Source organism: Austrofundulus limnaeus, unplaced genomic scaffold (assembly GCF_001266775.1).
Source record: "Austrofundulus limnaeus strain Quisiro unplaced genomic scaffold, Austrofundulus_limnaeus-1.0 Scaffold91, whole genome shotgun sequence".
Lineage (NCBI taxonomy): Eukaryota > Metazoa > Chordata > Actinopteri > Cyprinodontiformes > Rivulidae > Austrofundulus > Austrofundulus limnaeus.
Window position 1 is genome coordinate 1,560,029 of NW_013952493.1, and position 13,409 is coordinate 1,573,437.

The 13,409-nt window shown below is 38.8% G+C and overlaps 1 protein-coding gene across 2 annotated transcripts; it reads left to right on the forward strand.

Moving 5' to 3' along the window:
- Positions 1–5,041: 5,041 nt before the first annotated feature.
- LOC106520403 (somatostatin receptor type 5) lies at positions 5,042–12,027 on the forward strand. 2 transcript variants are annotated; one of them, XM_014012490.1, is made up of 4 exons: positions 5,042–5,308; positions 8,029–8,742; positions 8,831–9,184; positions 10,704–12,027. In XM_014012490.1, the coding sequence occupies exons 2-4, from the start codon at positions 8,050–8,052 to the stop codon at positions 10,776–10,778; spliced, it is 1,122 nt and encodes a 373-aa protein (XP_013867944.1). In that variant the 5' UTR covers positions 5,042–5,308; positions 8,029–8,049; the 3' UTR covers positions 10,779–12,027. The 2 variants fall into 2 exon arrangements, with proteins under 2 accessions (XP_013867944.1, XP_013867945.1); XM_014012491.1 differs by having other exon boundaries at positions 8,032–8,742.
- The last annotated feature ends 1,382 nt before the right edge of the window (positions 12,028–13,409 follow it).

Here is a 13,409-nt window from a genome sequence, read left to right on the forward strand (position 1 = left end):
GGGTACAGGAATGTGGGCTCATAGGCTCTTTTATGGGGGGGAAGGGTTTAAGAGTAGTATACAACATTCAGGCTGGAATTTGTCTGTGTTTTATGCCGGGGGGCTGCACAGTAGGTGACAGAATGAGACTAAATAAGGTGGTCAGGAGAGCCAGCTCGATCCTGGACCACCCTATGGAACACCTCTGAGGTGGTGGGCGAGAGACGGATGTTGGCAAGGCTGACATCCGTCATGGACARCAGAACTCACCCACTCCAGAAACGCAGGGCAGACAAACACAAGTCAAAGTGCACGACTTCACATCCCAAACAATATAATATGTGGACGTTCCCTGCTTCTTTTTGTTTTTATTTCTGTTTTAAAATAGTTGTATTTTGAATTAGAGGAAGCCACTATAGAGGAAGCCACACTACTACACATGTTCTGGGACTGCCCTAGGATACAGATATACTGGACTGGTATTTGTGAAGCACTCTCAGCTGTCTTTGGAGTTAAGATTACTCCAAACCCACTCATGCTGCTCTTTGGAGTTACTTCTGAGGGTTTATGTTTACCTACTGGAGGCAGAAAGGTAATTGCATTCTCAACTTTGCTAGCATGTCGCCTAATTCTCCTTAGATGGAAGGATGCTGCCCCACCAATAGTGTCAAACTGGATAAAAGACGTACTGCTTAACCTAAAACTAGAGAAAATCAGGTACGTGATGAGAGGCTCTGAGAATAAATGTCATAAAACTTAGAAATTGTTTATGATCTTTTTCAATAATCCCATTAACCATTAACAGTGGTTCAGGAATAACAGACCTTGGAATTTTGGCTGCAGTGGCTCAATAAATCTTGATATAGATTTTTGTATGATCTGAGTTTTTCTTTCTCTTACACACACAGCTTTTTCTGTTGCTGCTCCTGYTTTATGGAWTAATTTACCTTTCCAGATTAGATGTGCCCACAGCCTGGATCATTTTAAATCGCTTCTTAAAACTCATTTTTATTCTTTGGCATTTAATTGATGTATTGTTTTTTGCTCTGTACAGCACTTTGGTGCAGCTTTATGCATGTTGTAAAGTGCTATATAAATAAATTTGACATTGACATTGACATTGACCTTGTAGGTGACAGTATTTAGGGGAATGTTGGCTGTTTATTGGGTAGGTTGTGTGTTTTGTTTTGTATATTWTTTCTTTGCATACAATGTGAAAATACTAATAAATATAATAAACACAAAAATAGTTGTATTTTTGTCCRTTTGGGTTAAGGCTCTAGAAAATATGTTATGTTAATCATAAAAAAAGTGACTATTAGATTTATAAACTGCCACAGAGAAGCGGATGAGAAGGTCAAGTGTTGAGCAAAGGCAACACAAAGACTGAATAATTCTGTCTTTAACTCCCTTTTTCTTCTCCCCTAAAACAGCGTTCGCCTCCCAGTCGCCTCTTTGGACRTCTTCTCATTTATTCTCTCCTTTCAACCCTCCCAACACACAAAGATGTGTGTTTTTATTCTACAGCAGAGGTGGGATATTGATTTAGCATGGGTCAAAAGCTCATGTGTTGCACTCACACACGAGTCGGTCCGCGTTTTGTCTCGACAGAGATTGATCCCTGCCAGCTTGTTGCAGTCTGCCAAGCCAAGTCGGAGACTGACACCCCTCTGATATGATCTCAGTGCCCAAAAGGAAAAGACTTGATATAGAAAGGCTGCTCAAAGCCAGTGTGACTCATATGAGGGGAAAAAAAGAGTGATTAAGAATGAAAGGTGGGGAAAAAATGACATTTGAGTCAGAAATGTGACGACGATTGTTTAAATCTGCCTGAAAGTTATCCATCTTTTTATTATAACAACTCACTCTGTTCTGCAATTTAAAGACGCAAAGATGTTTTCACACTCGTCTACTGCTAAATGTGTTTGCAAATTTGCRACACACTCAAGCAAGCACTCAAGTTTCAGATTTAAATCATTTATAAAGAGTTCTGAAGCAAATACATGAAGCATTATTTCCTTCTAAAATATTCATCTGAATTAGGGCTCATTGATTAAAAGGGAAGTTTAAATGTCTTGAAAATGGGTTCTGTAGAAAAGTTATGAACAATAAATGTCTTATGTGTTCTTGATAGCTCTTTGAATGACTTCATTTTGGAGAAATCTAGCCTGGTTGGAGCCAAAGTCTACAGTGAATCAAAACAACGGTAAAGTTTTGTGATTAAATTAATGGTGAAGGTGCTGCTGTTTGCAATCAAATGTAAAAGTTTATTTAAAAATGGTGGTGACTTCACTCAGCCATTAGTTCAGTCTGATCAGAATTTGATTTGATTTCTCCACACGYAGCTGTTCTAAAATCTGTTTTACAGCAGGTAAAATAATAACTAATCAYAAGCTTTCCACAGAACCCTGCCTCAAATCTAAATTATCCCTTCGAGACAAGTTGTTACGAGTCATGTGTTTCACAAAGTGGATTATTAATCTCTTGTGATATTTTAAACTGCACTGGAGAAAGTGTTTGTGCTTCTTCAGTGTTTGTTTAGTTTAATCTAATCCATCCTGATCTGTGGTGTTTTCTATCCATGGCGGCTTCACAGCCAGCCAGTCAGCATAACTTATTATTATGGCCGGTGCTCTTTGTGAGAAAATTAGATCACTTTAGCAAATGTGATAAATATGCAAACACAGCCGCAGAAAATGAGATAAGTGGTARAAGACAAAGGGCAAATAAGAGCTATTTGGAGATATTCAGAATGGATGAAGGAACAACAAAATTTTAAAATAGAAATATAAATATTTTAATGCATTACCTGTTTGTATAAGCTCATGAATTTAGTATTTCTGTACATACAACTGATGATAGTTTGTCCTTTGTGAAAACATTTATATCTGAGATGTTGTGTGTAATAAGATGATAGTCCAATTTTATAAATGCTAAATTATTATTATTATAATTGTTCATGTCAGTGAGACACAACTCAACAGGTTTCATTACAGGGCTGCTCTAGTTGTGCACATAAAGCTCCRCTTATTGCTAAAGTTTAATCAAATTTCACATTTAAAAGTGTTGGCTGCAAGAGTAAAACCGCACAAAAAATAATGAAAAAAAAGTTAATTATTAAGCTGAATGTGGCATTATCGAAAGGAATACACATCACCTGTCAAATGTTAGCTCAACATCTGTAAAACTGAGTCATCGTAGCTTCATCAAAAATATCTCATAAGCCATTAGGTTTATGAGATATTTGCTAACCCAGACAGACAAATGAACTCTCTGACATGAGCAGCTCCATTATCACCAGGTTTTTATGGTATAAGTGACAAAAATGAAATCAAAAAAGTGCTAGACCAAAGAATACATAGAGACAAAAGATGTTGTTGCTGACTTTGGTTTAAATCTGGTAGATCCATGAATATTCCCCTGATCTGTGACCCTCTTAGGAGCGTGCAAAGTTAAAAGGCTGCRGAGGTGCTAAAAACTCAAAAAACAAATTAATTCTTAAAGGAATGAAGAGTCCATGCAAAAAATGCCAAAAAAGGCAAACCATGTCTCGCCTGTCTGGAGTCACGCTGCAGCGTTTTGGACAAGTTGCAGTCAGGAAAGCAGAAACATGCAAATACCAAAGCAGACCTGATTTTTTTAAAAAAAAAAGGAAAATATGACTTTTTTTATATTCAGGAAAGAAAAAAGAATTATGAGCCTTCAGCTACAAGAAACTACAGTCCAGGTAAAATCTGTTAAAGTYGGTGCAACCTTCTATCTCCTTGGGTCTAAATCAGACAACTTCCATTCTAGTGTAAACAAAATCCATGCAGTTAAAGCAGGTGTTAATCCTGACATTCACAGGAACCCCCTGACACAGTTCACCTGCTGAAACCAAACRCTTGCTTTGAAACAGCTGAAATCCCAACACATCCTCGGCTTCACTGTTCCTCCTGCCATTCAGGAAAACGACATGACGCACTGACGAGTGGGGCTTCTGCTCTGTCTGTGYGCGTCTGTGTTTGCAGCAGGCTGCTGTTCACGCTGCATTGAGCTGGACGACAGCAACATAAAACTAATGGCTTAAGCTTTCCCACACAATTACCATCAAATCCACCCCGCAACCCCCTCCCTCCTTGCCGCCCCTCAGCACACAGAATCAGCATTTGCAGCTCACCCTCAGTTTGCTGCTTATCTGAGGCAGCATCAGTGGTTTTGTCGTTTTCTTAAACTGAATCAGAACATTAAATCTCACATTTGAAATGAAATAATTAAGAATTCAAACCGCCTTTCACCTTTTATTCCATTGATTTCAACTAAAGCTGAGAAAAGAGGGAGTCGTGGCCTTGGTCAAACCTTGTGTTGACCACCATTCAGKGTGGTTCTTGTGAGAGCGCTCAGAGATCATGATGAAAACGTTTCCCAGGGTACTACCACACCAAATTTCTGTTCAGCATCTGCACTGTCTGATTTCTGAAATCACTTGGCTGTGGCATCGTGTACATTGAGCCATATCTTATTAATTATTAACATATAACCTTCTGTCAGGTGGTTTATGAGGTACGTTACTAACAGACGGGTTGACGCCRACACTTAATGAAAAGGTTTTGTAACAAGACGTCGCATGATCAGTTCAAGCTCAGACTGTGTATTGAAGATCAGCTACAACCACAGCAAATTTTAGCTMAACATCTGTAAAAGATGGCTGAGTTTGTTGTGGGCGATTAGCTGTTGCGGCCATCTTGAATTGGACTCCAAAACGTAATMAGTTGCAGATGTGCATGAAACGATACGTTTCTAGGAGTTTCATTACAAATCGTATTTTGGTTCATTAAATATTTTGCTAACACAGACAAACGGGCACACTTGGGCGATAATGAAAATATAATTTTTAGCGGATGATTGGCAATAATTATGCAAATAAACAAGAAAACAAGGAAAAAATGTTTGATTTATTGACTTTTACTTTAGTTGATGTTGGTAAGATGATGACCACCCATGGGTGGGACTTTTACACCCAGAGGCTGGGTGACGTTTTCCGCTCATAAAAACCCCACAGTCCAGGCAGTGTTCTGAGTCGGACTTGTCGTCGCGCAGCGCAGCAAGTCATTTCGGTCCCCTGCAGGATTCCTCTCACTAATGAAACTAACCAAATGTTGCATTTTTTTTTTCATTTTTCTTCACCATGTCAGGATGGAGATTTTAGCTTGATTTTTGCAACTTAGAAAAAGTTGCGCGTGAGGTGTCTTGGAGAGAAGCGCAGCGACAGGAGCGTTGGAGACGCGCATCACTTTGGAGAACGGAGAGGTGCGCTGGAGCGCACGGACTGAATCTTTCTCCAAACACGGTAAACAACCAAGAAATAATAGTTCTGGTATGAAATCATGATCCCAAAAGGGTCGAGAGAAGGATTTTATAAAGTCGGAAATCCGTGGCTACGTGACGCGTACGTGCGTAAAAAAACAAGTTGCCCTACTTCTTCATTTGCGTTCCATTTCACCTTATATACCTTCTCCTGTAAACAAAAAAAATGCGTAATATCATTATTTTGCATCCTAAAACTACATTAAACACAATAAATTAAATGTTTTTTACTTTATATGTAACAAATTATATCGCCATGGTCAACGTAAATCACCAAGTTCCCACACTGCTTTTGAATTTCATTCCCACGCATTGACTAGTGGTCATTTTCCCCACAGATTTTATCAGTGGAGCTCCATAATTACCTACATTTATTTCGGGTTATATTTCCCAGGAGAGTGTGTAAAATGATCAGAATGCGGCTTCAAAAACACGATTTCTAAAGTTTAAGACAGCCATGTTTTGATGGCTCTTATGTGGCTTTTCACTGTTTTTATTATTATTATTATTTTATTAATCAATATCAATTTGTTTGACTAAAATATATCAAGTAGCCTGAAGGGGACAGGGGCTTCAAGTTGTTTGTTTTCTCAACAGCGAGCTGCGGGCTGCGCGTCACTCCTCCCTTGTTTTGGAGCGCGCTTCACTGGTTCTCCACGTCGAGGCATGCATTTGTGCAACACGTCTTCACAGCCTCGGGCTGCACCGTCTGACATTTGACAATTTTCTGTCCGAATACATCCAATAGCAGCCTAACATGAGAATGGGGCATGTGTTTGCGCGCGCGCACGGGCGGGGTATTATCTACAATGTTGGGAACATTTTTGGTATTTACACCTATTTGTGGGGACCAACTGGTACTTATGGAGACCTAAGCCTAGACACCACAGGGTGAAATGCCATAGAACTAGGGTGTGAATTAAGTTTAGGTTTAGGTACCTGAGGTTAGGTTTAGGGTAAGGGGTCAGGTTTTTTGAATGTAAGTCAGTGCAATGTTCCTATACAGACATGTACTGTACTAGAATGTGCACGTGTGTGTGTTTTATGGAGAGAGAGGGTGGGGGAGGGCCTCTCCCAAAGAGGGCTGCAGGTGACAGCAGGGACAGGGGTTCATCTGACACTAATGAGATTATTATCACTTTGTCACCCAAAAAAGCTGGATTTAAAGCCTTCACTGCCTTAAAAACATTATGGAGTGATTGAATTTTAAAGCCTTGCAAAAAAGAATAATAAATACATTCAACCAGTTGCTTTCGTACCAAACTTAAAGTGATAGTTCAGAGCTTTTGAAGTGARGTTCTGTGGACATGTGGAAATGTTATGAACAATGAGGATCTCACCTGCTGCAGATAGCTTTTTGATCTGCCTCAGTTTGGAAAAATGCAGTTGAATTGTAACTGGACACACACACACATACACACATACACACACATGCACACACCTAAAGGGACATTTTGACTGTGTTAATACWGTATAAAAGAAGGGCCACAAACTGAATTGAAACATAGGTATCATATACACCATCAAATCATCTGAARACATATGCAAAAAATGTATTTTCTTGCATAACAGCATGAAGTTTTACAAAAAAATGGCATTCACATAAATCACTGAAATTTGTAGGCAACACTGAGGTCATTCGAAAAATTATCTACAACAGGTAGAATGTTTATTATTCATAAATTTTCGGCATTATCCCACTTCAAAAAATGTGAGCTATCTTTATAAGATGGGTTTTAGAACATGTAATAATTAAATGTTTTACCAATTTAAAATGCAAAATCTCAACAAAATATAAGTAGATATTTAAAAATAGAAACTGTGTAAAGTTAGGAGGATGAAATTAATGCTTATTTGATAGAATTATTGTGCTTTAGATTTCACATTTGTATTCAAATCCTTAAATCTGCTGTCTGGAATATTGATGAATTTTGCRTTTTAATAAGTGAGACAAATCATTTTTGTGCAACTATGTTAGGATTTAGTTTATATAAAYGGATAAAGACACACTGACATGTTTAACAGATTCTTTTCTAATCCTAAATCATGTAACTTCATGAACACAAAGGTGACACAGTCAGTAGTTAGCTTACTTCCCCTCCTGCTGAACGATGACAGAGATAAATCCCGGAGGGCTCATTTTTCAACAGCAGATAGTCTCTTATCACCCATTCTGACCACAAGATGTTGATATATTAGCACAACTCTGTATATTTAAAGCTCACCATCATTTTTAATCCCTTAAATACCAAAGTGCCTTGAAACAATGATTTTGGCAAATATTCGATGGCCCATTGCCCCTTTTTACTAAGTGCAAACAAAATTATCACTGCAGATTTTGAGTCACTTCCCAGTCCACTGACAGTGTCAATAAACCTGCTAAACTCATGTCATTCTCCTATAAAATTCAATTTCCCATTATAAGAAATACCACATTGGCCACATGCCCAGACGGCTTCACTGGAAAGTTTCCCCCCTCTCTCATAAATATGGGCCAGGGAGCACCTGTGTTGCTGGGCGTGTGTGTGTGTGTGTGTGTGTGTGTGTGTGTGTGTGTGTGTGTGCAGAAGTTTGACATGATTCTCTGAACTAGGATTTCACAGAACAGTCAAACGGTCAGGACATTGTGAAGAGTTGTTTTCTTTCTTGGTACTGACTGCGGCTGAGCATCATTTATAACAGTTGTGTTTCTTTTCTCTTAAGCAGATTTCTCCTGCAAGCACGATGGATCCCAGCACGCCCTTCTTCTACACGGACAGCAGGTCATTGGGGTCTGCGAATAACAATACGACCACCCCTCTGCTCAACGCCAACATCAGCAGCAATAACTCAGATGTATTCGGACTGCATCCTTTCAGTAAAGCTACTATGGTCATCTATTCTATTGTCTTCATTGTGGGTTTCATTGGTAACACACTGGCCATCTACGTAGTGGCCCGCTATGCCAAGATGAAGACTGTAACCAACATGTACATCCTCAATTTAGCCGTGGCAGATGAACTCTACATCCTGGGAATCCCCTTCATTGGAACCAACAGTATCCTGTCCTACTGGCCGTACGGGAATTTTCTCTGCAAAGTGTGCATGACCGCTGACAGCATGAGCCAGTTCGCCTCCACCTTTTGCCTGACGCTGATGAGCATCGACCGCTTCCTGGCTGTCGTCTATCCCATTCGCAGTGCCAAGTGGAGGAAGCCACATGCGGCCAAGATTTTCAGCAGCCTGGTGTGGGTCATGGCCTTTTTGACTGTGTTGCCGGTCACCATCTTCTCACAAGTACAGGAGGACCCCAACACCTGCAACATCACCGTGTCGGAGAAAGTGTGGTCCATCGTATTCATCCTCTACACATCCGTCCTTGGTTTCTTTGGGCCCCTGGTTGTTATTTCCCTTTGCTACCTGCTCATTGTCATCAAGGTATCATTAAACACTCCTTATTTTTAATCGGAGATCAAATCAGTTGAACTGGCTTTCTAAAATCTGATTAAACCTTTTGTAATTGCAGGTGAAGTCAGCTGGCATGCGCGCAGGCCTGACTAAGAGACGGAAATCGGAGCGTAAGGTGACGCGCATGGTGGTGATCATTGTGCTGGTGTTTGTACTCTGCTGGCTGCCATTTTTTACCTTCAACATCGTCAACATGATCCTCACTATTCCGGAAAACCAAACCACCGCAGGAATCTACTTTGTCCTGATCATCCTCACCTACGTCAACTCCTGTGCCAACCCAGTCCTCTATGCTTTCCTCTCAGAGAACTTCAAGCAGAGCTTTCAGAGGGTGCTATGCTTCAGAAAAACAAATACTACCGCACATACTAATACTTCTGTCACAAAAGTACAGAGACAGAGTGTTGCCAAGGTAAACCATGATGAGAAGATGCAGAGTTGTGTGGTTCGTTTGTACAAAAAAGAACACTAAAAAAATGGAAACTGGTTATGTTAAGCGTTTGAACTTAAATGTATTTCTGACCAGATCAACAAGCTAACAGCTAATACAAACAAGATGGAAATGAAAGAACTCTGCCTTGTGTAGAATGAAATGTCAATGAGACCTAGAAATTTCTTCTTTGGTGCAGAGGTCAATCTAAATGGATTAAAGTCAAGAGGAAATAAGCTACCCTGTCAACATAAGAATCTAATTTTAAATGTTTAAATATTTAGAAATAGGATCACTGTGTCCTCTACGCTAAAGAGGAGATGAGCCATCTGGTTTGTTGTCAGCACACAGTTCAAAAGTCAATAACCATCATTATTTTGGTGATCCATTAGTGCATGGGAAACCGTAAGTCTAAACGATGCACTGGTTCAAAGTTATATGTTTTACAGTCAAGGTTATTATTTCCCTTTAAAACTGGCTTAGACTGTTTTAGGAAACAATGCTGAACTCCATCCTTTTGAGGATTAAAACAGCGGGTTTTTCATAAAGAGCTTATAGAATTTTTCTCTTAATCATAAAAAACCACCTGATAGACCTCAACCTGTTGAGCTGCTGAAATAACACATCAAGCACAGTCAGAAACATTTACTTTAAAACAGGAACCCTAGCCAATTTGGTGTCCTGAGCAAGATTTCATGTGGCGTCCCCTTGTGCAATTTTCTAAACCTCACTGCCACTTTACTCACATTACAAATTAAAGAGCATTTTACTTGTTTTGGGAGATTAATATAACAATATAAAATCAGTATTTTACGAAGGTAGAACTCTAAAAACCAAACTTTATCCTGAACTTTGTCCARTGTCATAAGTGAAACTTCCATTATCCTTATTTTGTTTTCTATTTACACACTGAGCACCACGAGTTAGTCTTGACTGCATCATATGATACTTTTATCACACAGTAACCTCTGCACATAACCTCACGCCTTTTTGTCCCTCGTTTGTGGCGACCCCTCTACATGGACAGCATCATTGGCATTTGCCTATACTGCCTATGCTGGCCCTGCTGGCCCAGAATGTTGTTTCCTCAGTTTTCTAATTTCTTAAGTCTTTTGCTAACAGAAAAAGTGATAAAACTCAACTGCATGATTTGTTTTCACTGACAAACTGTGTGTAGTCAAACGTTTTACATCAAGCTATTTGCTGATGCCTTTGGATTTGACAACATGGCCTTGTTTTGTTGTCACCATTGTTTCATACAGTTAGTTTGTCTWGTACTGGGAATTAGACTGAGTGGTCCAAAGAGCAAACCCTTAAAAGTCAGTGTCTAAATTTATCCTGCTGGATGCTTGAAAACACCTTACAAAACTTGTAGAAAAGAAAAACAAATTATTCTCCTTTGTAGTTAGCATCTTCTAAAGTCTATGTTCAACTCAGGTCTGTGTTTCTTTGTTTGTTGCATTTTAAATCTCTTAATTGTCTCTGTTGTTTGTTTCCACAGTCTGTCCAGTTGGAGGTCAACAGGAACCTCGACAGTGAGCCTTTCACCTCAAAAGCTGTGATGAACGGCCAGTGATCGCTAAGTTTCCATGCTGACCCAGCATGTGATCAAGTGCTACCACTTGGAACTTGGACAGTTTACCAACGGGGTGGGGGGTGGGGGGGCAGTGGAGGATTGACATGGAATTTCCTGACTTTATTTCAGTTCGGTGATGTCTCCTGTGGGCATACTGAGGACCATGAGGAGCCACGTTCTGTTCAAGGAACAGCTTGTTATAACATTCATCAGCTACCATGGGTCATTTTTTATGTGTATTTTATTTTTATTACTTTGCATCCAATTGCATTGGGAAAAAGTATTTGTTTATGGAGTTTTTTTGTTCAAAAGAACATCATGTTTTCAAGCGCCATAATTGAATTGGACTTCAGAATCTCTTCACTGACACTGTCCTTAAAGAAGAAACGTGTTCTGGATTTTGTTTTGCTTTTGTTTCAGTATGTTTGTTTTTTAAATGGTTCATTCTATAATATTAGGTACTAATATAATTATCTGTATAGGTAGCTCTTTAAACACCCTGTTTGGAGAAACAAACTTTAATTCTGATCAGCTTGATAAAAAGCTGATTTGTTAATCCCAGACCAAGCTGCCATCTTAAAATAGCTCCAATCTCAAAACACTAATGAGAACACTATTATATAAACGTTATCACCACCATTAATGTGACTGTTACTCCAGCAGAAATATGATATTCCTGCAGGAAGAGACCCCACGCTGCACCCCATCACCCCTACAGTTCATATTTACAGACCACCACAGAGTTCAATGCAAACAACCACATAATGCAAAACTGTCTGCAGTTAAAAGGTTTATAAAATAGATTTTTCAGACTGGAGCTATTTTAAGTCAACATCAATCCACTTTGTTGTTGGTCCCACTCYGACTAGCCATTCGCTCGTCATTCAGGGCAAATTAAAAAAAATTATGAACTGAGGTCAGAAATAAGCTTTGTTCATTCATACAGCGAGCCACATGTCATAAAAGCTGAACTATTCCTTTAATAAAACCAATTTACTGGTCAGATTCAACTGATTATGTTACATCACTGTGTTTAATACACACCTGTGATAGCAGTATTTATCTTCTCTGTATAGATGGCTATTTTTTTAAGGTTTAACCACTTTTAAGGAAAAAACAAACATGRCTTTAAGTGATAAATGCTGTGGAAACTATTAGATTTCTGATGTGTTAATCCTATTTCTTTTTTGATTTTTAATTTTTGGCTTTGGCCCAACACCAATAAACCATATAAATTCTGCCCCTTTCACATTGTTCAGCTGATGAAACCATTCTGTCTGCATTCTGTCTTTCACATAAATGTTACCTTGAGATATATTTTTGTGGACCCATCAGACCCACGCATATTGCAACAGAACTATTGTTGCAGTTCTCTTGCCAGCAAAACACCAATAAAAAAAATGCCAAATTCCGATCCGATGAGATCTGTGAGAAGCCAACCCAATCCACAGAGACCCCACCGGATCACTCCACCACCCCTCCAGCTGTTCTTTATCAAACCCTGACTGAATGTTTTGGGGGAACAAAAAAGGGGAACCCAAAAGAAGAGCTGTCCTAATCCCACAGCTGATTAGTGTAAACTCGTTTATATCCCCTTAAGTCTCTTGTTTTATCTTGTTCTCTAACTTGAATATTTGTAGACATTTGTTTGGAGTGCAACACCCTGAGAGATAATTGTGTTTCTGGTTACTGTTCATGCCCTCATTAGATTAGGGGGCTTTAACAGGCTTGTTGGTTTTTGACAGACCTTTCCGTGATGTGAAAAATGTCTTAAAATAGCACGACTCAGTGTTGTTCTTTCTTCATCTTTTCCTCCTTATATTTATGCAGCTGGAGTAGATTAACGTATTGCGACATACAGCAAAAACAATACACTTTTTTAAAAACTGAAACAGATAAATCTTCACGGTTACATCTTGAGTCCGAAGTTTTAACAATGTCTGGAAGAAGTTTGAGTTTTTTTCCAAAAGAAAAGAAAACGCAAACTGGACTTTTGAAATGGCACAAAACACTAGATTCAGTGATTATTTTTAAACAAAAGATCATTCTGATAATGCTCCTTGTGCATTTTACAGAAATGCAAACATATAAATTTAAATATGAAAATTAATAAAGATTGAAGCATTTTAGAGATGGTCACCCTTCACTGTTCTTTCAGCTGACATGTGCCTGAGTGAAACAAAGCTTACATGTATACATTCATCCTGTGATCATTTAGTTTGTTGACTCTGTGCTTTTTTGTTTCAGAGCAAAGCACTTTCTTATTTCCAGTCCAAACAAAACCAATGGCAGCTTCACGCTTGAATATATTTATCCCTCAGAATGTAGAAACAAACTTACTCTTTTTTTATGCTTTTGTACAAATGAACATAGAAATCTGAACAATAAAGCCGAAGAAACAACAAAACTATGTTACTTGGAGCAGACTAGTTGGATTATAGGAYCAAGTATCACCAATAATATAATATTATTTGTTAAACAATATTTTTTGTTAAACTCTGAAAAATCGAGGTCAACAAAGCGAAAGTAGGCAGTTGGATGTTTTCTTCGTATTGAATTGGGTGTGGTTTGGTTTTCTTGTATTTTGTCTCTATATAAAAAATAGTAAATACTGTATGTGGACATAGTTAT